At 40.1% G+C, this 23497-nt stretch overlaps 2 protein-coding genes across 3 annotated transcripts; one reads left to right on the forward strand and one right to left on the reverse strand.

Annotated features, from left to right (window-relative positions):
• Nucleotides 1-9: 9 nt before the first annotated feature.
• On the reverse strand, nucleotides 10-16002 carry kif15 (kinesin family member 15). The gene is made up of 36 exons (XM_042500674.1): nucleotides 15947-16002; nucleotides 13142-13339; nucleotides 12909-12939; nucleotides 11580-11766; nucleotides 11369-11445; nucleotides 11202-11239; nucleotides 11004-11101; nucleotides 10724-10903; nucleotides 10222-10431; nucleotides 10001-10126; nucleotides 9454-9576; nucleotides 9206-9353; nucleotides 8913-9004; nucleotides 8607-8816; nucleotides 8101-8266; nucleotides 7863-8001; nucleotides 6983-7124; nucleotides 6689-6856; nucleotides 6471-6599; nucleotides 6238-6343; nucleotides 5963-6128; nucleotides 5726-5876; nucleotides 5081-5166; nucleotides 4890-4968; nucleotides 4713-4799; nucleotides 4509-4613; nucleotides 4241-4363; nucleotides 3877-4023; nucleotides 3652-3747; nucleotides 3372-3536; nucleotides 2265-2368; nucleotides 2101-2167; nucleotides 1977-2014; nucleotides 1728-1860; nucleotides 560-691; nucleotides 10-470 (listed from the first exon to the last, which is right to left on the reverse strand). The coding sequence occupies exons 2-36, from the start codon at nucleotides 13158-13160 to the stop codon at nucleotides 396-398; spliced, it is 4143 nt and encodes a 1380-aa protein (XP_042356608.1). The 5' UTR covers nucleotides 13161-13339; nucleotides 15947-16002; the 3' UTR covers nucleotides 10-395.
• Nucleotides 14172-23232, forward strand: tacc3 (transforming, acidic coiled-coil containing protein 3). 2 transcript variants are annotated; one of them, XM_042500675.1, is made up of 17 exons: nucleotides 14172-14399; nucleotides 16154-16319; nucleotides 16892-17019; nucleotides 17103-17149; nucleotides 17235-18333; nucleotides 18422-18464; nucleotides 19589-19727; nucleotides 19857-19915; nucleotides 19998-20128; nucleotides 20295-20379; nucleotides 20507-20635; nucleotides 21244-21311; nucleotides 21407-21450; nucleotides 22329-22489; nucleotides 22604-22710; nucleotides 22794-22914; nucleotides 23018-23232. In XM_042500675.1, exons 2-17 carry the CDS (start codon nucleotides 16155-16157, stop codon nucleotides 23081-23083), a joined length of 2592 nt encoding a protein of 863 aa, XP_042356609.1. In that variant the 5' UTR covers nucleotides 14172-14399; nucleotide 16154; the 3' UTR covers nucleotides 23084-23232. The 2 variants fall into 2 exon arrangements, with proteins under 2 accessions (XP_042356609.1, XP_042356610.1); XM_042500676.1 differs by lacking the exon at nucleotides 14172-14399 and having other exon boundaries at nucleotides 16147-16319.
• The last annotated feature ends 265 nt before the right edge of the window (nucleotides 23233-23497 follow it).

The following is a 23497-nucleotide window of genomic DNA, read 5'->3' on the forward strand; positions in this document are numbered from 1 at the left end:
ATTAAGCTATAAAACTCACTGGCTATACGCCTCAGTAAGATGGTAAATTACAAGAATACAGCTCAGATGGTCAGATGAAGACCACAGTAAAAGAACTAAGCACCTAAAAAAGTTTTCACATTCTGATGTGGTTACCAGCATTGTGGTTAGAAACCCAACAAGGTCAAGACAAAATAGAGCTGGACTAATGGTCTGTCACAGCTGGTCTGCCCATGCTGGTCAAGATACAGTATGTATGTACAGTATGCCTCTTGGGAAATAAAAAATATATAAGAGATGTTATAATATAAACACATATAATGAGCAAAGTCATTACTGCACACTCCCTGAATGTCTTTGAAGCCTTTTTGACTGGAAAAGATGCACCTCAATTAAAACAATTAAAAATCAGGGATTTACGTCATCTCCAGTAGAGGACATCCAATGTTTTCTCGCATCAAGTTAATCTCCGTTCTGAGCTTTTCATTTTCCTTTAAAGCAAAAGAAAATCACAAAGTTCATTCAAGTGAGTTCACGCGATCAAAGAGAAACACTGTTTGATAATAGAAATGTTTGTTACCTCTTGAAGTTTTGTGTTGTCCTTTTTCAGCTTCACCAGATATTCAATCCTCTGTTTGTGGTTCTTGTGCCCAACAAGTTTTCCGTTCTCCTCCGACAGCTGAACATTCTGCTTACGGAGAACCTCATTCTCCTGTGGAACAGCAATCATGGCAACAATTATGATGATGTTTGTGAAAACTATAACATGCATTTCCTGACATTTTATACAATAAATATTTAATCTATAAATCAATAGGATGCAGCCCTAATTGGTTTTCAGTGTTCAAACTGTGGTTGGTAACTTAAAAAAAAAGAACTTTTTAATTTTTTTCTGAAACTGCATAAATATTCACACATATTCTGTGAAAACAATCATGATCCTCTACGTACTCAAACGGTGATAGAGAAACTATTACTGTGCGTTTGCAGTTTACCGAGTATCGGCTTCTGTGATTTTTTTACTGCATACACGCTGAAGAAAATCTCTGCACACCTGAATGTATGACAGGTACGTCTGCAGAGGGTGCATTTTATTTTATTAATCTGATTATTTCTCTTATGCTGTATCTATAAACAAAGAGAAACTCCGGGGCCCGGTCCAGCTTTCTGCTGAAAATAACAGATCGTCATCAGGCGTATCAGATATACCCGATAAAGGTCTGTTAGACCAAAATGTTATTTTATTCATTCAATTATTATGTCAGCAGTAAGCCGGACAGTTTATGGGCGTTTCTCCTTTTGTTTATAGACACCACGTGAGAAGTAATCAGACACACAAGAAAGGAACCCCCTATTAGCCTGATGGACTGTCCCTGCCCCGTGTGCACGGGAAACTGAAGGAGAAAACAATGGAAAAGTTGTTTTTTTTTTTTTTTTCAGATGCCCTTAAACATATGGAGGGAATCTAATGATGATAACTACACATGAGTACTTTCACCAGGAAAAAAATGCAGTGATGACAGTAATGAGTTCAATCCCGATGTACGCATCACATTACCGCGGTATTGCGTTATTGCAGTTACTGTCACAGCCCAGGAACTTATTAGCAGTCTTTCTCTGGGGACTGTGACTATGTATACCAAATTTCAGCTACTGTCTGTGTTGCTAAGGATGCATTTCATCGTACTTGAAGGCTTCACCATACCAAACCGCTTTCTTTAATAAAAGATATACTAATCCACTCTAACCTGGAGTAGTTTCTCCTCATCCTGTATCCTCTGGTTCAGGTCTCTCAACTGTAGACAGCGGTTCCTCAGCTCAGTGGTCAACTCCTGAACACAGGTTTGAGACTGGGCCAACATCGACTCCTGCGCTTGCAGTCTAATCCACAGCACAAAGACACAGACAGAGCTTGTCAAACAATAGGCATTAATTAAGGATCAGAGTAACATGTACTGACAAAATGTTCAATTAATCTACTTAAATAAAGCACTTACTGTTTTTTAGTATCAGACAGCTTCTGCATTACTTTGATCTATTAATCAATGAGAGATAAACAAATGAGTAAATGATTATGCAATAAAGAAAGAAAATAAAACCCACAGATACACAAATACAAACCTTCTCTTCTCTTTCTTCCTGTAGCTCTTTGAGTACAGATTGCTTGATGGTTTCATTCAGCTCCTCACTGAAAATGACAACATTATTATTTATGCCATCAACAATGGATGACGTAAAGTATACTAGGGCAGTGGATGGCTGAATGAAGGATGAATAAACTCAACCCATTTTTGTTTCCATTTGGTGTCAGCTGGCTCTGCTTGGTGTAAAACTGGTCAAGTAAAGCCTGGATCTCTATGCGGACCATCTCTTTCTCAGTCAGCTGCGTCTGAGGACAGTGAAATCACATTATAAGTATTAATGGACCTTAAAGGGGCAGTATGCTTTTTTTTTTTAAGTAGTCTTGTAAGATGTACATGTCAGTAGTCAGTGCCTACAGTACATGACATTAAGAACGCATCCAGTTTGGAAAGGCAGCCAGGAGTACCACCATGGAGGCTAAACAATGCACTGCTGTGATCGGGGGCAGCAGCAAAACATATTTTAGCCACCTGAAATACACTATAGAGTATTTTCACTGCTACTTACTTTAATTTCATACAGCCCTTTCTTACATCATCTACTCTTTAAAAGCCAGACTCCTCTGACAAAAACAGTCATTTTTATCTCTCAGAACACAGTAGTCGCTGGTGTACTGCTGCTACGATTGGTTTGTTTGTTTGTGTCGTTGCATGAAATGGATGCTTTAAAGTGTTTGCTCAGGTTCACGAAAGTTACACAATAACACAAACAAACTAAGTGATTGAGGTAACGACGCACCAGCATCTCAAGTGTTCTGCAGAGTACAATTACTATTCTTGTCAAAGGAGTCTGTTCACTGTTGGAACAGGTCAAATGACGGCAAGGTAAAGCCATGGTAACATTCGAAACATGGCATACACGAGGCACCCAGTGGCTCAGTTAGTAGAACGGGCATGTAGTTTCCTCTCTTTGTCCCCCTCTCACGCTTGAGCTGTCCTGTCCATTAAAGGCTAAAAGCCCAAGAAAATAATCTTTAAACATGGCATACACTTAAACAGATAGATATTTTTTTAAGTTGCTAAAATACATTGTTTTGCTGTCGACAGCAGTACAGTTTAGTTTCCAGTAATCCAGCCTGCGCATCCCAACTGTGGACATGCCACCCGCCATCTACTGTAGGTAATATACTGACTGTGGATAACTACACTACTACTCATAACAGCCCACTTCAAAAAGTCCAAATGAAAATGAATGCACCAGTCCTGTGATGAACATCAATAAATTAATTCAACTTTTGTATAATGATGTACCTTCAGCCTTTGGATCTCCTCGTTCTTGGCGGCCCTCTCTGCGTTCAGCTCAGCTAAAAGAATCTCCATGGTCATCATGGAGGAGCGCCGATTCTCAAGCTCCCTCTCCTGGCTCTCTAGCACCTGAGTCAGGTCTCTATTGAAACTTCCTGGAGTGCAGGGAGTCTTCAGAGACAGATAAATAAAAATAATAATAATAAAAGAAAATAAAATTTAAAAAAAAAATAAAAAGATCAGTACATGATGCATTTCTGTCTGAAATATGCCACACGTGTATTACCCTTGGTAATGATTTAGGTGTCACTGTCAGTCCAGCGAGGGGTTTGAAGCTTTCATTTCTGATCGTTCTTTCGACAGCTTCTTGCTGTTGTTGCACCTGGTACAAAATAAGAGTTTTGGTCTTATTTTGTACATTTTAATAAAATGTTAAACCATAAGATTTTTTACATGACTGGTTTTGTATGTTTGCTTTTTGTTGAGATGATGAAAATAAAAAAGAAATCACCTTTTGCTGTAGATTCTGTATCATGATGTCCTTCTGGGCCATTTGCTCTTGAGATGCTTGGAGAAGGCTGTTCTGCTCATCCAAGACCTTAGTGAGTCTCTCAACCTCTTCAGTGGCATAAACAACCTCCTCCTGCAACACCTCCACCTGAAGACAGACGGACGGACGGACGGACGGACGGACGGGGACACACACACACACACACACACGCGCACACACACACACACACACACACACACACACACAGACAGACAATTTATATTGTAGCTTTTTTTGCCATCTACAAAAATGGTCTCGGGTAGCTATTCCTTGCAGAAAATGTACCAAAATAAATAAAAGAAGTGCTTAACATGATTAAACTTACCTCTATTTTGTCGGATGCTACCCGCCTCTCTAAAGCTTCCTTCAGGTCACAGACTTCTGCCTGCATCTTAGAGTTTTGCTCCTGGATATCGTCCCTTCCAAGGCAGGCAGCATTATACTTGGCCTGGAAGAGCAATTCCATTATTATAATAAACTTATCCTGACTGATTCAAACATATGAGGCGGTAGAGTAAAGGAATAAGTAACTGAAGCAAACCATAAAGTTGTTAAGACAAATTAAGGGTTAAATAGGTGGAGGAGTAAAGTACTGTGATGTCTTTGATGTCTTCAGACAAGTGGGTGATGATCTCGTCCTTCTGACTCTGCTCACTGCGGAGGTCTCTGGTTTTGTTAATCAGATCTAGAACAAAGTCCTGTCAAAATACACAGGTGAGATTCAGGAGGGTAGCAGATACACCGCATTTATATTTGGAGGAATAAGAAACAGGAGAGAATTAATCTCTCAGGCTTACTTTGTCCTCTTCAATCTTCTGCTCCAAGCCTTTTATCGTTTCGTTGGCAGAGCTCAAATTTTGCTCGAGATCCACAGTTTTGGATGCCTTCAAAACAGAACACAGGGAACTACTGAGCTGCAGTTATTGTTAAGATGGTCATAATTCTCAAACATTTATGCTGTTCATAGGACTGACCTGTTGTTGGGTCTGTACCGTCAGGTCTGAGACTTGTTTTCTAAGCTGCGTATTCTGCTCCACCGTTTCAATAAGTTCTCTGAAGGCATACACAAAGGTCATTTGAGTTGACATTAGAGTTATTTTAGATGTTAAAAACTGTTGTAAGCAATTCTTGAAAAAAATAAAAAGAAAACTACGGAAAAACTTACTTTGATGTACTTTCTTTGTTTTCTCTTAACTGGGAGATCAGGGTGCTCGTGTGTGCTTGCTCAGTTTGCAGAGAATTATTCAGCTCCTATAACAGAAAAAAAACAGTACACAGAGGCTGAGAGCATTATTGTTTGCAATTTCCAAAAGCTGTTGTCACAAGATTTCAAGTTAATGATTTTGTTATCTCTAGAAAGCAAACTCTGGAATCTTGAGATAATGAGATAGTCAACCAGTTAACGCGAAAAAACGAAAGGTCGTTTACTCTTATTATTAGGAATGTTTATGATAGATCATGCATGCCAGTAAGAAGCTTAAAAATTGTAGTAACTGGTCTAACAAATTTCAGATCAAGGAGTACCCATTTTTGAGTTCTCAATAATTATCCTGTGATCTTAAAAAAAAATCAAAGTTTTCCTGTGATAAATTTATCTTATGTCAAAAAAAATCTGCCTTTCATTTTCTCAAAAAGAAATCGACCTAGGTTGATCAATTTCTACGAGAAAACAAGCTTTGTTATACCAAGATAATGCCATTAAAAATGATTGCAAGGGCATCCATTCTCAACTTCTGTAGAGTTAAGAGATCACAAGTCACATTTCAGGATAAAATAAAACATCCATAGTTAAGTTTATGAGTTCACCTACCATGAGCTGCGCCTTCAGTTCATCAATCTCCTGCTGCCTGTCCTGCAGCTGCTGTTTCGCCTGATCAGCCTCAAACTTGGCCTCAGCTTGGAGTTGATCAAATGAGTCCTGCAGTGACCGATGCTGCTCCAAAAGCTGCTCCCATTCCAGCCTGGAATAAAAACATGAAAGTTGGAGGGCATCTGAACACATGGGATCAGGACATGTCAGGGTGCAAAGGTATTAGACCATGCTTACTGGACTTTGTCAAGTTGAAGCTGTGTGCTGATCAGACTGTTGGAGAGCGTGCTCATCTCTTTGTGCTGCTCGCTCTGGACATCTCTCAACTCGTTCCTCACAGCGGCCAACTCCTTATCGGACGACTGCAGCACCACGCGAAGATCACGGATCTCAGTTCTCAGCACTAAAAGCGGGTGGGGGGGGGTAGTTGTCACCTACCTCAATCTCACAGAAACTTTCAAGTTCAACATCAGCAAAAACCTGGGTGAATACAAGAAGTGTCAGCCCCTTACCTTCTGCAGCTTGCTGTTCAGACTGCAGGCTCTCCTGCAGATCATTGACAGTCTCCTGCAGGTTGAGATGATCTCTATTCCTGTTTGCTCGCTCAGAAGAAAGCAGCTGCATCAGGTTTAAAGAAAAAGAATGGCTGGGTAAAGAGCAAATTCCCACATATCCAGTAAAAAATATGTTTAAATAAAAAACACTGTAAAAAAAACTGTAAATGCGCAACAAGAAGAAACTCTACCTCATCCTTGCGTTCAGACTCTTGTGACATGACAGTAATCTGCTCCTCAAGTTTTGCAATTTGCTGCAGCAGCTTGCTGTTCTTCAGCTCCTCCTCATTAAACTGCGTCTGGACACGGCTCACTTGTTCCTGATGAGAAATCGGAGATAGTTTGACACAATGACAGGACTTAATGTGTTTTCTGTACACACATTTAACAATAAACCACACTGCTGTACCTGCACTTGACGCAGTTCCTCAGTTAAGGCCATCTCGGTCATGTCTGAAGGAGGCGGCTCAGTCCAAATGTCTTCTGCATCATCGTCTTTCCCATTCAGGTGTTCGGGGCTTGAGAGAGGCACGAGACGGGTCCGCAAGTTGTACGCTTTGGTGGGCGTGGTGAGAATCTGATATAATAGACATTTGAAGGATAAAAGATAAGGACTTTGCACAGTGCTTGTTAGAGAGTCTGCAAGGCGAAAATACAATAAATACAGAGGCTTGCCTCACAGTGATCTGAATACAAGTTTCACCTTTATAGTTTCAACGTGAATTCTGTTCAACTCGGAGACCTCGTGTTTCTTGTGAGCATTTGTGGCTTCCAAAATGTTTTCCAAATGTCTGTTGGACTTGTCAAGGTATCTTTTCTCAGACTCCAGCCGTGATATCTGTTTCCTGGAACACAAAGCACCATCAAAAACTACATTAAACTCCGCAAAACTTACATCACAAGCACATAAAGGCATTGCATGAAAAGTGATATCTTAACATCCCTAAAATAAATCAACCTCACAGTTAGGGCTGTAACTATTATTTTCATCATTGATTAATCTGTTGATTATTATTTAGATTCATTAATTAATTCAGTCTAGAAAATGTTGAAAAAAAATATCTGTCTATCTGCATTTCCCAAAGCCCATGATGACATTCAAAAAATGTTGTTTTCTAAACTACATAAAGATATTCAGTTTACTGTCATAAAGGAGTAAAGAAACCACAAAATATTCACATTTAGGAAGCCAGAATCAGAGAATTTTGACTTTTTCTCCTTAAAAAATTACTCAAACCAATCAACAGATTATCTAATTAGTTGACAACTAATTACTTTATCATTGCAGCTCTACATACAAGGAAAAAAAATATGACATTCTCGTAGTCTAAATTGAAACAGCTTCTACCTGAAGCTAGAAAATTAGGTGTGCAATATTCAAATATATATTACAAAAAGCAGATTTACCAAGTAGGGGAGGACTGTCACACCATCAAATATATGAAGCACAAAAAGATAGTTATTAAATATGGCTACCTATAAACGTCCCTCGACAGGTTTCCAAACATCTGCTAAGCTTTTCTAGATAACACCCATGTGAATGTGATTTAAGAGAGGTTTTCGTCATTAAACCACTCCCTTACTTGGTAACTTCTTTGTACTCCTCAAAGGCCTGAAAGGCGCCTGTGAGGTCAGACTGTTTCTGAAGCAGCTGAGCCTTCAGCTTCTCAATTGTAGCTGCAGAGGCAGAATCTACAGCCGGGGTCGAAGAGGCTGCTGGAGCTGTGGAGCAACATGAGTTTATTAAACATGAGATCAGCACATATCAGATACAATACATTTACTTGGCCATTTATCTAATGAAGCTAATGATTAGCTTACTTTCTGTCTCCATGACTCTCTGGAAGGCCTCTTCCAGCTCGGCAGAAATTTGGACCGCAGCTTCTTGAGCTTTCACCACTGATTCAAGAGAACGAAGCTGACGGTTCTCCTCTCTGAGGCTGAAGTTCTCCGCTGCATATCGAGTCATCTTTGGGTGATGTTCAACCTAAGAGGGCAAAATTGTGTACATGGGAAAATCGTGTGGCACAGATGCAACATTTTGGAAATGTAGGTCTGTTATCTAAAAATGTTTTTTAAAAAAAAAACAACTAACAAATATAGAAGATCTAATTTGACTCTGCTGTTCCTTTTAGAGTAAGCAGCTACAAAAAAAACATACTTTGGATTTTAGAGGAAACTAATTGTGTCAATATGTCAAAATAAAACAAGTTTTGTATAACTCAACTATAGGTCCTCCACACTGACCATGCAACCCCACATTATACACACATGTACAGTCGTCAGCAGTGAGTTAGGCAGTGTTCAAATGGTATTAGATTTTGTACCTGATCTCTCAAGATCTTTATCTCTTCTTTCAGTTGGTCAATCAGAGTCTGAGATTCCTTGTCCGACAGTAAGACTTGTCCTGCCTTTAATTTTTTCTCAAGGCGATAGATGTGGTCCTCCCGAAACCTGACAATCATTCGGCTGGAATGGATGAACTTGTCTTTTTGGGTCCACGCCTCCTCAAGCTTAGCCACTTTCTCCTGCAGCATCTGAGTGTAGTCAAACATTACTGTAAGTTTTCCTGCACCAACAGCTTAATAATTTCCAAAAATAAATGACAGTGGAAAAACAAAACTTTCTCATACCCTCTTCTCCTCTTCTCTTTTCCTCCACAGACGAACGGCAGCCATGAACTTTGCTTTATATGAGACATCATGTTGATTTTCGTTGTATGGACCTGATGAGAAAAGCTGATTTACACTATTGCAACACACCAGAAAACACCTGTTTAAAAACATGTGTTGCAGTAGCCCAAGTTACTTTATTATTGCTGACACAAAGTCAACATGTTGACTAAATGTTATGTTTACAAACAATAACCGACAATCCCTGCATAGTATATCTTTAAAGTCGACACGTCCGGTTTGTGAATAGTTACCTCTGGGGAGTTCAGGTCCTCCTGGTGCTACATCTCTCCCATAGTCCACAGACCGAGAAGCAAGTGCTTGTGCAAGCTGCTCTTTCAGCTTCTTCACCTCAGCTTGTAACTGTCTCACATTTCCCTGTGTGTCTTCATTGATGATGGCCTGGAAAACAGAATAATTGCACAGGGATGAGGTTACAAAGTGCTTTTTGAAATCACAAGAACTTGGTTTAGTCTAGTCTGTTTCAGTTAATGAGAGATACCTTATTCTTGATCAACTTTGCTCTCTGAGCAAACTGCAAGGTGGACAGCGTTTCTCCAAAACACTTTGAACCAGGATGCACATTGGCTATGATGTAAGTCTTTGCATTTCCTCCAAGAGAGTCCTGAGGCAACGATAGTATTTGTTACAGCACATACCTATTAAAATCATACAGTGCAATTACATCTTTAAGTGTAGTATATAAGATATAGTTTAGCATATAAGATATAGTTTACCAAAGCAAAAAGAATACAAATCAATATGAAGCAAAATTCAATACTTAAATGTAAAATGCACAAGATTGATACTTCTTTACTTTAATTTTATATCCACAAGTATTTCTTACACCAACTCATTCCAATAGTGATTTCAGGAGCCATAACAGCATGAAAAAAGTGTATTTTTACCAAGAAACTGCATGTCAAGCAACTGAAAAAACTGTATGTACAATCTCTTAATTGCAGGGAAGTCCCAACTAATACACAACAAAATAACAAATTCTCTTACAAATCCATATCCAATCACATTGTGTATATAGAGTCACTCACCCTGAGCAAGAAGGTGAGTTTCGAATCTCTGTAGCAGATGTGGCGGTTCTTCCCATTGGACACATCAACCAGTGCCATGATCACCTGACCGAGACACATGAGGGAGCGATTGATGCTGCTGGCCTCCTGAAAGAGAAGCAATGCATACAACAGCTGTTAGCACAAGCAAGCTATGAATGCAGTGCCTCAGTATGAGACTGAACTCATGAGCAAAGTTTCACCTTGAGTCTGGAGCCTTCTGTGTGTGTGTCTTTCTGTCGCTCAGACCCCGCAAGATCGACCAAGTTCAACTGGGACATTCTGATGTTCACCACTTCATTGATTGACTCTTTGGACTCCAAAGTCATGGTGAACACTGCGTGAGATCTGGAAGACTCTCGGTTCATAGAGGTCGAGGCCACTCGTCGATTACGCCAGCCCATAGACAGCACCTGTGTGATTTCAAATAAAAATTCTGCACTTTTCCACAGTACATTCCTAAGATGACACCTGAACTTATTTATCAAATTCAATGTGATCTCAAATGTGTGCAGAAATGTGATGCTTTTTAATGAAGAAAACAAATAATCAAGCGTTTTTACATTATGATAATGGAATTAGATACAAGGTGTATAGTAATGTGGGGGTTTCATCCCCTCTTACTCGTCAGAAAGTAAGAGTGTTAGCATGCATTATCAAGTACAAAAACCTTGTATGAGCCCCAAAAGGCAAGGGTTTTTTTACCTGGTAGGCTTCAGCGGCTGAGTTGACAAACTTCTCCACAGCTCCCTCAACAAACAAGCCTTTCTTGATATTCTCCCTGAGAAAAAGGCAGGCTGAGGCTGTGTCCAGAAGGTCGTAAATTTGTTCATTGTAAATCTCAATGAATGAACATTTGCAAAGGAAACTCTTGGCCTGGCCAGACTTTAAGGAAAAAGAAGAATCAAAGTACCGACTTAATTAGAAACCAAACATGAAATATTGCTTTACAACACTGTCATGGTGATGAAATGTTGCAGCTCACCCGTTCCACTTCTCTGTTGATGAGAAAAAACAGGTACTCAAAACTTCGAGGAATAACCCCCCTGAGTTCATCTGTGAAGTTATCCAACTCGGATGGTCCTAAAGTCGGAGAAAAAATAAAGTGTCACTACAATCGTTCTACTGCTGGATTTTAAAAGCATTTATCGAACACAATGTAAATAACACATTAAATTCTCACCAAGCATGGTGAATGTTTTTCCTGAGCCTGTTTGTCCACTGCAGAAGCAAGAGAAAAATCCAGTGAGCAATTATGTTGGTGCTGCACACGAAGCACAATGCAAAGTGATTGTGCCATAAAATATTTTTTTAATTATATAATTTATAAACAATGTAAAGTCCACTTACTAGGCAAATATAGTACCATTGTATCCATTCATGCAAGACTCAACAATGTTCTTTGCCACACTGTTGAATACAGCATCCTGTTGAAGAATGACAGAGAAACATTATGCACACAACGACAAAGACCAACTTCATGAGTTAAAACAGTCTACTCAGACTAGTTCTGCTCAGTCCAGTGCTATAGTGACTATGAACATTGCTGTATGCTCCTAACCTGAGACGTGTCCATGTCTGCAACATGATCATAAGTGAAGGTTCGTGGTTCTGGTTTTGATAGCAGACGGATGGTGTTGGGTGAAGTGACCGTGAGACACAGTTGTTGGTCCCCATCTGTGGTCAGCCCAGTACTCTGGGTCAGAGGTCGTACTCGAACAAAGACTTTGATCGAGTCGCTGTCATTGCTGTAAGGCCAGAAATGAAAATGAAACCATTAACACTGTAAAACACACAAATTTTGTCAATGATGATGGGAACTAAACACAGCCTTGAAAAGCAGGGAAGTGTTTCATATTGTTTCCTATTTCATGGAGGACATTTTGACAAGTCACAGCAGAAAAGGCACAAGCACATCAAATCAGTAAACCTAGAGGTCAAATTCACAGAATCACCTCAGACAAAAAAAGCAATCACACAGACACGTGCAGTTGGGAAGACTCAGGGTGCTTGAGCCCCTCGATGTCCAAGGTGCTCTATTGTTTCAGCAAGTATTTCTCACTTTTGATATAACAAGTACAATGACATTATTGCTCATTATATGAAATCAAATCAAAAAGAAGACTTGACATTGTTGTACTGTAGTGTATATTTATTTAAAAAAGGGAACTCCAAAGATAAAATATTATCAAATAGCCGGATCACCTCTGACCTATCATAAAAACCCTTCCTTTATCAGTTAGCTGACAGGGCAACCACGACTATGACTATACAAAAAATATAAAAAAAAGAACACCATATCCAACAGCATTATAATGTATTTGTCATGTTAGAAATTACTCTCTTTTTTGGGGTCATTAATAGATTATATGAAATTTTAAAAGGGTTCCTGTTCAGGATTTCCCTGACTATGTCCATGTCAAATTTATAGTGATTTTACTGTTCAGTTTAGGGGAAATTTAACAGGGGAAATCGACTCAAATTACGTATTAACATTCATAATCACCTCATATTTATTTATCATAATGCCCCTACAGTTTCACGGGGAGGGGCAGTGACAATATAGTGCAGTTTGTTGTAGATTCCATGTTACAGTCGGTTTGAAAATGAGATGCTGTAGCTTAGCAGATTATGTTGTTAATTATGAAGGTGAATGAGGTTTTAAAATATAACTTCGTGTGCCCCCTTTTTCATTTTGAGCACTTGCCCCTCTAAAGGTCTATGCACGGCCCTGCCAAGGACCGCATACTAAGGGGTATGGGCCAACGACTGCACTTTAGCACATTTAATAATAGTACTGTGCCAATGCTAGCAACTAGCAATAACTTAAGGTACGTGCGGTCAGATTTTGTTAAGACAAAAACAGCAGTGCGTCCTAGAGGTACATTACCTGGCAGCAAGTTGGCTTGAATCAGCACATCCTGTCAACAGAAACATAAGATTGTTAACGTCTGTTTAGTTAAGGTGGACACGACAGCTGTAAAGTGAGGTAACGTTAGCTAAATCGCGTTAGCCGACACCGACTAGGTTACCAAAAAACCGTGAACGTTAGCGTCAACAAGATCAACGAGATAGCCATGATGACATTCAGTTTGCAAGACGAACAAATACGCGGTACGTTACCTTTTCCACTGGAATTCATTGTTGACAAAGAAATGTGAGCTGTTATGTGGTAACTTTCTTCATAGTAAAGTCAGACGAAAGAGGACGACGGTGTTTGTGTTTATCCTTCGAAATTGGCGGGCAGGTCTGCTTCTGCTTCTTCTTCTTCTTCTTCCTGACGGGTCACAAACCATCATGGCGGGTGCACACCGCCACCTACTGTAGCACAGAGAGAAGACACGGATACTCAAGTTGTTGACAAAATGTGAGGAGGCCAGGTCCCAGGGTCCAGGGTCCAGGGTCCAGCGCCGCAGTCCCATTCATGTTTCTAGTATTTTAGGACATTTCTGGGTTTTTATGAAGTTTCTAGGATTATACAGCGTTTAAAGGATTTTAGGATGTTCATAGGATTTCAAAAACATTTCAGGAATTTTTGGTCGTTTCCGTGATTTTAGGATGTAGCTGGGATTTAGGACATTTCTAGGATCATATGATTTGAAGATTGTCAGACGTTGCAAGGATTTTAGCACGGTTCTTTGATTTGGGACATCTAGGTTTTGGGGATGTTTCTATTTTAGGACATTTCTCGGATTTTAGGATATAGGACAATTCTAGGATTGCAGAATATATCAAGGAGTTTTATTACGTTTCCGTGATTTTAGGATATTTCTGGGATTTTAGGACGTTTATAGGATCATATGACATTTCTAGGATGTAAAGCCATTTCTAGGATTTCAGAACATTTCTCGGATTTTAGGATATGCTTATTGGACATTTCTGGGAAAGAATTTTTATGACGTGATTTTATGATGTTCCCGTGATTTTAGGATATTTCTGAGATTTTAGGACTTTTCTAGGATCATATGACATTTCTAGGATGTAAAGCCATTTCTAGGATTTCAGAACATTTCCAGTATTTTAGCACGTTTCTTGGATTTTAGGACATTTCTAGGTACCATGTATCCTATACAGGGCCACATTTGGCCCGCGGGCCGTAATTTGAGTATCACTGGTGCTTGCTAATGGTGCTCGGGAGTCCCGCCCAGCCGCCGGTTGGATCATATCCGTTCTGTACCGTGATTGGCTGCTGAACCAGGAAGCGCGTTTCCTTTGAATGTTTCTGGCGATCGTATTGGTCCGTTTCAAGACTTTAAATTCCAAACGGTTGTGACCGCAGGAGCAGAGGGGTTTTCAAAAGAAGTCATTTCTGGTCACAGTGCTGCTGAACACTTGGACGAAAGACGTGATAACTCCGGTCAATTGTACCTATATTTTTGAGGTAGGTGGCAGATATTATATTAGCGTATACCTTACGTTTCTTCAGAAAATGTGATCGCAAGTTTGTCTTTTCCTCCGTTTTACGTTAACTGTGGGCTCTAACGTTTGTTCTAAACTAACGTTTTTCTAGCAGTTAGCTTAGCAAGCAAATTTTTTTGTTGTCAACATTAACCACGTTAAAAGTGCCTTTGGACTATCTTAGGTGTCGATGGCTTTTATGACAAATGTCGAGTTAACGTTAGCAAATTCAACCAAGCCGTTATCTATTTCCAGTCTCGCTGGAAATGATGACAGGTTAGCTGTGAGTCGCGTAATGAAAACACGTTTATGTTTTATCCTCTGAGTACTGCAGTGTTGAGAGTAACGTTGGCTAGCCTGAAGTAACGGATGGATGAAAACGTTAGTAAAATTGCCCCCAAGACATCATGAGACAAAGATGTGACTCACCAACGATGACTGCCCTCAAACCTTGCATGGGCATGTGAATCTTTGGATTTAACCAGTTGATGGCCAGCAGGGGCAGTGATTTAGGCCATTTGTGTGGAGACATGAATAACTAAGCATATTGTCAGAATAATGTAAATATTTGTACTATATCAAATAGGAGCTACATTTTACAGTTTGTTAAAGAGTGCCTGCTGCTCAAATTCACCACACAATTATCCACATTGAAAAAATACCAACAATAATGGAAGCAAATAAAAACTGGAAATTGTTGTCACTTGCCAGTTCAAATTCACTCAGTGTGTGTCACTGCTTTGATGGCATTTCGCCACCAATGCTTTAATAGACATTTTGTTATGTCATGAAAACCATAAGTCATTAACATAAACAATGGCTGCATAAATTTGACATTAGCAACTTCCAAGGCCCTTGCATTGCATTGGTCATTGTTAATGTGAGTATTTACACCCGTGTTTAACCTGCTAGGACAATTCAAGAAATCTATAATCTCATCAGGGCTGACAGATCAGGTGCTTCAAGTGATTCACCTTTGCAATTTATCTTTTAAACAACTTTAATTTTAGCCAGAGTTCACACTTTTGGGCTCAATAGCCTAAAAAATACATCTAAAAAAGTTGATACATAAGATACATTGATGATGATGTATCAGATATATTGAGATTTTTTTTTTTTAAATAGGTAAATTTGTATTGTTAGATCATAAATTTGATGTTCTGAAGTGGACTGTTTACAGTTGAAAAATGAACCTGTTGGCGCTCTCTGGTGGACAAACTATGTAACGACAACACAGTTTTTTCCTCAAACATTTTTGGATAACTGTTTTCCATTTTTATGTTACTTATTAGCCAGCACGTACACTTGTCTGATACTAACACATCTGCAATATGCTGATAACGCCCAACAGATCAACTCTGCACACTCTATATCTTAACTCTAACATCTTTGTATTTATTCATTTATTTTTCTCAATCTCCAGGGATCAAAATTCTGGTTGTTTTTTTCCTTCGTTTTGCTTCTCTACCTTTTGAGGAAGGAGTGTATTATACCAATAAAAATCATAGGCATGTGCCAAACAGCACTCACCAATGTAAATAAACTGGTGGAGTCACATCTGGTTTGATTCTGCTGTTAACTTTTTCATCTTTCTCCGTGCAGATCCTCTTTTCTCACATCAGCTCACCACACTAAAAGTGTCTTATCAGCTGGGTGCAGCTTTCAGGATGACACCTCCCCCGTGTCGTCAGATCGTTCCAGCCCCATAACTTACAGTTTGTCTCTCTGCTTTTACAGGATGAGTTCGGTTGAAGTGAATGATGAGAATCGTGGGGTCTGCCCTGGAGGAAAGCAGAACAGTTTAATTAATGACATTTTCGCTCTGGATCAGCCAACTGGGAGGCCTTCCATCCTGCGACAGACGGAGAACCTGCCCAGCAAGACTGTGCCAAAGGGGACGAAGGTACAGAACTCGTTTTTTTTTTTTGCATCCTTCTTCTTATCTTGATCCCCCCACAAGCTAAGCCCTCACTACATCTATTAGATGTTGTTAAACTAAAATGGCAGACAGGTAATTTGGCGTTTCCCTTTTTATTAGTTTTGTTGCCCCAGTTAACACTGGCCACCATTAAAAATATATATATATATGCTTTAACTATATGAAGTTTTTAGCTTACATTGCCAGACCAAATCACAAATGTATCTGCTATAGCAACTAAAGGATGAGTTCATGGATTCATCTGGTTCCTTGGGTGGTGAAGTTTAACCCTCTGTAATGAATTTGCAACAAAGCTGAATACAACTTTAAGTAGACTGTAATCAAACAAACAAACAAAAAAACAAAGAAGCACCTCTGTTGGTGGACAAAACTTTTTTAAAAAAAAAAAGACTGTTTACAAAATGTTTCTAGCACACATTTGCAAAGTATTCTAACTTTTGTGAATTATAAATTTGGTTAAAGGGCTTACTGTTATTTCTGTATTTAATTTGTATCCAGGTGACATTTCTAATACTCATCACATTACTCTTGTGCAGGTTTGTTTTCAGACTCCACGAAGAGACCCTGTGACTAAAAGAATTGTATCTCCCACTAAAACTGTCAAGATGGCCTGTGTAGAAGAGTGTACAAAAGCAATGGAGTCCTTAAATTTGGATAAAACAATGTAAGTAACGTTTCTCTTACAGTAACATGCCTACAATTAAATGACTGATCCGTGTCAGTAAACAAATCTGTTTTGTTTTATAGTACTTTACCACAAGATGCCTCCGGGCAGCCTGATGAGCCCAAACAAGGTAACTCATCCATGATGACAGGTTTTTCCTTCAGTCTCCACCAAATGCCGAAAAATTGCTGATGATCTTCTTGAATTTTCCACAGATGTGTCCTCTTATCCTGATGACGACATGCCGATTCAAAGCAAAGGAGGCTATCAGTTGGATTTTGACAACCTTGACGCCATAAATCCATTTCAGGGGTCTGTTAAGATGGTCCTCTCTCCTGTGAGGCCTGCTGTTGAAACTCCCCCATCAGGGTCTCAGCAAACACAACCAGAGAATATCTCCGACGAGCCCGCCAAAATCGAATCTGCGCTGGACGAGACGCTTCCATTCATCCCATCTGTGGAGAACTCACTGGCCGACATCTCCACCAACATCAGCTCCACAGAGAGCAGTGTGGTCACCGTGGTGAAGGTCGCAGAGGTTGAGGAGCTCGACTCATGCACCGCCACCCCTGATGAAAAACAGCCCGCTAAAATCTCTCCAAATGTTGATCAAGACAAAGTGTCAGGCGGTTTAGTGGAGGATGCTCCACTGCCAGCAAAAGGTGCCTACACTTTGGATTTTGACGACCTTGATGCAATCAATCCTTTCCAAACTGGGGGATCTAAAATCCAGAATTCCCCTGTTGTTGGAAGAAAGGTGCCAGATGTTAAACCGCCTGTGGAGGAGATGCAGGTAGAGGAAAATAAACCCACAAATGTTGACATATCTGAGGCGGCACCTGAGATGAAACCTGTAGCTGCAGTGGCCCCGATAATAGCTAATACTGTCGAAACTTCAGCTGCTGAATCTACATCCCAGCCCGCTGACGCCCCGGTCAAGGACGGACCGGTCAAACTTGAGTTCAACTTTGATGATGGCAGTGAGGTCAAACGCAAACCGCCACCCAAGAAATTTGGCAAAAGGCCCTCTGGTCTAAAACCTAAAGCAGAGAAGCAGCCGAGTGACGTCAAACCACCAAAAGCGACACCCGTGGAGCCTGATGCTGCAGATGTCGCAGATGTTCCAGTTCCCAAAGGGTCTTACTCGTTTGACGTCGACAAATTTGACGACCCAAACTTCAATCCCTTTGGCTCCAAAGCAAGCATGGCCAACTCACCACAGTGCAGCAAGAAATCAGGCACCGTGCTGACGGAAACTTCAATTCCAGAGCAACCGGACAAGCCTGAGGAGGAGGAAGCTGCATCATCAGCATGGTATGATTACTTTTTTATCTGTGTATTAAGCATTTATTTGCCAGCAACACTAAATTTCACAGTAAGTTTATATGCTTTTGCCCTCTAGTGCAGGAGAGTGTGTCCCAGCTGCAGAACCCAAACCTGAAGCAGTAAGTGCTGCACTTTGATACAATCCTAATACATTTTTCTATTTAAAGGAGCGGTGTGTGAGATCTATGGGGATTTAGTTGCTTTTAAAGGTCAGGATTGCAGATTTTTATCATTTGGAACTTCTCTCAGTCTGAATTCCTCCAGTGTGCATTGTTCAGGAGGTTTTTACTGGGAGTCACATTGTCAGCAGAGCTCTCCAAAACAAACAGACTAGGTGATTAAAACCGCTAAAAACACTGAAAACAGCAGTTTCATGTCACAAATCAGTGTTTCCCGGATGCGGTTTGGCACGTCGCAGACGGGTTGCAATCCCAGCAAGATGGTTTGTGATTACCCGTGTGCTCGTCTTATTTATGATCTAAATTATCAGTTAGGTCTGCTCCTTTTCAAAACAAACAGATCAGGTGTTTAAACACTACAACACTGAATAAAGCGGTTTCTCTTTACAAATCAGTGCATCTCCGATGTTGTTTGCCTCGTCTGGCGCAGGCCGCCAGCCCCAGTACCTGCTAATGTGTGCTCACCTTTTTTTCTCTGATGACTTAAGGTCCAGACGTTCAGGACGTTTTCATCAGGAGCCGAATTATCCTTTTAATGACTCTTCCCCTCCAAAACAATCGAACCTGCTGGTAAACCAGTAAAAACACTGAGTAAAGCAGTTTCATGTATAAAAAAAAAATAACTTTTAACTCAAATAACTTTTTCTGACTCTTGTGGTGAAGGTCTGTTTACTATAGTGGCCAAAGTGAAGATGCAAATGACCCAATCTAAAACCAGTGTCTTAGATTAGATAAGATTAGATTAACTTTATAAATCCCAAAGCAAATTAAGGGGCCAAGCAGCTCACAGTGAAAAGAATAACATAAGACAATAAAAGCGAGTAAGTTGAGCCTGGCTGAGACTCCATGTACTAGGAACCATTCCTTAATAAACGGCTCACTCTGAGGCAACAAAGATACAGCACTTCTTATTCATTTTTGGGTGATATTACACGAAAGAAGACATATTTATTATATTAAATCCCATTTCTGTAAATATATCCCCCTAAAGTTTACACACCGGACCTTTAACTTTCCCTTGGTTGAGTGCTTTTCACATTAAAAGTGTTTTGTTATTGTGACAGAAAGCCGAAGACAAGGCTGCCTCTGACCGGGACAAAGGATTTCAGCTTGAGGCTGGACGACCTGTGGAGAGTCTCCCTGAGCAGAAGACGCAGGCGGCCACGTCCGAATTTAATGACGAGTTTGTTCCTGGAACCATTTGTAAGTAAACTTTGGATGTAACATAGAAGTTAAATACACCTATTGAAACAAACCATTGGTTTTGAATAGCAGAAAGGTATTCTATGTGAATTTACATTAATTTTAATGACATTAACGACTTTATTCCAGTCATGGCCAATGACTTTGACGGACAAATCGACTACCTTGAACAGTTTGGGTCCAGCAGTGTAAGTACCCACTTCAAGTACGTGAAATTACTAAATTCTCGTCAGTTAAACATATTTAAAGGTTTTTTTTTTTTGTCAACAGTTCAAGGAGTCTGCACTGAGGAAACAATCCCTGTACCTTAAATTTGACCCCCTCCTGAGAGAGAGCCCCAAGAAGTCTGCGGGCCCGGCCGCTCAGCCCCACGGCCCTCGCCCCGCTGACTTTGTTTCACGGTATGACGTACTTCTGTTTCCACTCACTCTGTGATTGCTGCTGTCACTGGACGTTAGAGCTGAATTTGTTCCGCTGTTCGGACATCCTGTTCAACCGAATGAGAGCTGTCTGAAACGTAACCACTCTGACCACTTCACAAGAGCGTTTCTCTTCTCCCTAACTCAGGCTCGAAACTCCACAGATGGCAGGAAAGACTACAAATGCACCACAGAAGGATGATTTCAAACTGTTTGATGATGCAACAGCACCAGTAAGTCACTCTGGAAATGTCTCCATCGACTTCGCCTGGCAACCTTTATTAAAACAAAGTGGATGTTTTGGAAACGACATCCAGCACTTCTGCTAACTTCATTTATTTACACTGAACTGTCATCCAGGCTCCTTCAATCCTCACGGACCTCGTCCCGCCTTTCCCCCAGCCAGCAAACACAGAGGATGCTATCATTGAAGTGCTGAAGTACAGTCAGAAAGACATGGACGCAGCCATTGCCAGGGTCCGAGCTGAAGTACGTCCCGCTCAGTGTTTCATGATTTGACAAATAACAGCAGTCGAAAAAGTTTTCCTTTTGAAGTGAATTTGTTTGAGTCAAATGTCCACGGTAGACCTTGTTGATAGCGTGGTTTCTGTGTTACTCCAAACAATCCCTGAAGGACTAATCTGATTTAACCGCAGCTATGACGGTGCATTCTGGATTTAACACAAGAATGTCATATCAAAGAAATGTGTTTAACAGGCAAATTTCAAAGATTTTTTGGTTTTTTTTTTCCCCGACAGGCCTGTCAGTGCCTGCTGACTTTCTTGCCTCATTTGCTAAGATCAGTGCGCCATTGAAAAGAGGCCAAATATTTTTTAAACATATTTTGGACCACATTAGGCACAGTATTCAGTTAAGGAGTCACATCAGAAATGTCACCGATAGACCCATTTGTTTACCACTCAAAGTCCATCCTCAAACCAAATTTGTGATTATAAATTTGGTGCTGCAAATCAATCAAACACATGCACAACTTTAAATTCATTAAAATAAAATAAAAAGTTCCCCCCTGATTTAAAACAGATTGAAAAAGGTCCTTCCATTAATGAATACATCAAACTGCTTATTTTCTCAAACAGGGAATGGAAAAAGAGGAGCAGTGGAGCGCAAAGTATAAGAAGGTCCTGGATGATGGTCAGGAGATGAGGTAAGCTGTGCTTGGTTTCATCTTGTTTTTGTCATTTCGGTTCAGTAATATCAATGATTCCAGGCATTTGACAACCTTTTTGTTTTTCTACACAGGAAGATAACTGCAGAATTTGAGCTCATGATTGCAAAAATGATGGGTAAGTTGATATTAATTATGTACACATCACAGTCTTAAAGGTATACGGTGCAGGAATGGTTTGCAAACAATATCGGCAGAGATTCGCAGATATACTTTGCTATATTGGTATTTTGTCAACAGTGTGTCCACAGTTTCTGTAGCTTCATCTTTGATATGTGCTGCGTACGGTCTCGCACCTGATCTCAACTTTTTCAGAAAGCCCTGACCTCACCTGCGTGCTGTGCCAAGAAATGCAGCAAAATGAGAGGAAAATATTAAGACAGGGTTATACAATTTAGGTGGCGAGCAGAATTAAGATGTGGGCTCTGTCTCCAAATACATTAGAAAATCACACCAGATCTTTTTAAACTCTCCAAGTTTGTCCCTCAAGTTATATATTATCTAAATTACCCAAAGTGTCAAGCAAATAACCTAAATTGTATAATTTAGCAGGAAATATTTTAAGGTAGTATTGTTATTATTAACTAATGCATTTGTATTTTTTATGTTTTAAATATTCTGTGCAGTTTTTGCTTACTCCCTTGCTTTGTCATTTTTAAAATTGTTTTTTATCAGGCACTCATGCTAAAAAAATGAGGGCTTGGACCTGAAGGTGTGGGTGGTATGGATGTGTCGGAGTGAAAGGAATTTGGGAGAGAGACGAGGGCTCAATGGGCATTTATATGATCACATTTGTACATTCTTTGTTGATTAAGTAAATAAAATACAGGCAGAGCACAGAGCCTCTCAGACAAATTCACCGCCGCACACTTCCAGTAAGTTTACATGGTGATTCAGAGGGATTACTTAAGAAGTGATACATTGTTTTTCATGAAAATCTTTTTTTTTTTCAGGATTTTAATGTAGTGGCATATTTTGTTTTGTTGTATTATTTAGCTGATCAAGAGAAGGAGAGGGAGGTGGCCCAGGCGAAGCTCACCGAGGCTCTGCTGGAAAAGGAGCAAGTGTCCAGTGACCTGAACACAATGGAGAGATCTTTCTCCGACCTTTTCAAGAGACTGGAGAAGTACAAGGACGTTGTCGAGGGCTACAAAAAGGTTTGAAAAGATGAGGGCCCGTTTATTAACCACAAAAAAAGAAACATATTTTTAGGTTTTAAGAAAGCGCGGCAGATTTTGGTCAATTAATTGTTGTCTGTGCCGTTTCCTCAGAATGAGGAGACTCTGAAAGCGTGTGCTCAGGATTATCTGGTGAGGATCAAAAAAGAGGAGCAGCGCTACCAGACCCTTAAAGCCCACGCCGAGGAGAAAATCAGCCAGTAAGAAACCCGACTCTGCTGTGTTGATGTTATAAATTGCAAATGTTGCAGTGTCTGACTGATATCTATTGTTTTTCTTGCAGTGCGAATTCAGAGATCGCAGATGTGCGGTCCAAGAGCAAAGCTGAAATATCTGCACTTCAAGCCCAGCTGCGGCGGGAGCAGCTGAAGGTGCAGTCACTGGAGAAAAGTCTGGACCAGAAGGTGTGTAACAAACTGTGTGTATTTGCAGACGTCTTGAAGATAAGATAGAAATATTATTGTCATTTTATTTCTAATTTATTTGCCTTTTGTTTTTATTACACAGGAGAAGGAGGTTGAGGAGCTCACCAAACTGTGTGATGAGCTGATCACCAAAGTCCAGAAGGGTTGAGCTCATTTGTAAATCCTGTAAATATTTTTCAGATTTTCGTTGTCGGTGTCCAAATCATTTTCTTGTGTAGTATGTTGTTTGTCTTTGTATATGTTCTTATGATACTGTAAAAAGAGTTAATAAAGCTGATTTACGAGTTTTAGTGACTTTACGATTAATCGTCTCGTCTTTTTAATAGGTGCTTGATTAGAAACCACTAGAGGGCAGCGTTTGCGTATTTAATGTTTTGCATCCTGTCATCTGGGTTTTGGATTACAGTTATTATTTAATGATATGGAAGCAACGTGGCTCTTTGAAGCCTAAAAACAGTTTTCTTTGTAGATTTTCTACTTTAAACACACAAAGCTAATAAATGTACTCGCCTCTCGTCTGTCTGGAGCCAAAGCTCATCCCCGGACAACAACACAAGAGCCC

The sequence above is a fragment of the Plectropomus leopardus genome, chromosome 14 (genome assembly GCF_008729295.1).
Source record: "Plectropomus leopardus isolate mb chromosome 14, YSFRI_Pleo_2.0, whole genome shotgun sequence".
Lineage (NCBI taxonomy): Eukaryota > Metazoa > Chordata > Actinopteri > Perciformes > Serranidae > Plectropomus > Plectropomus leopardus.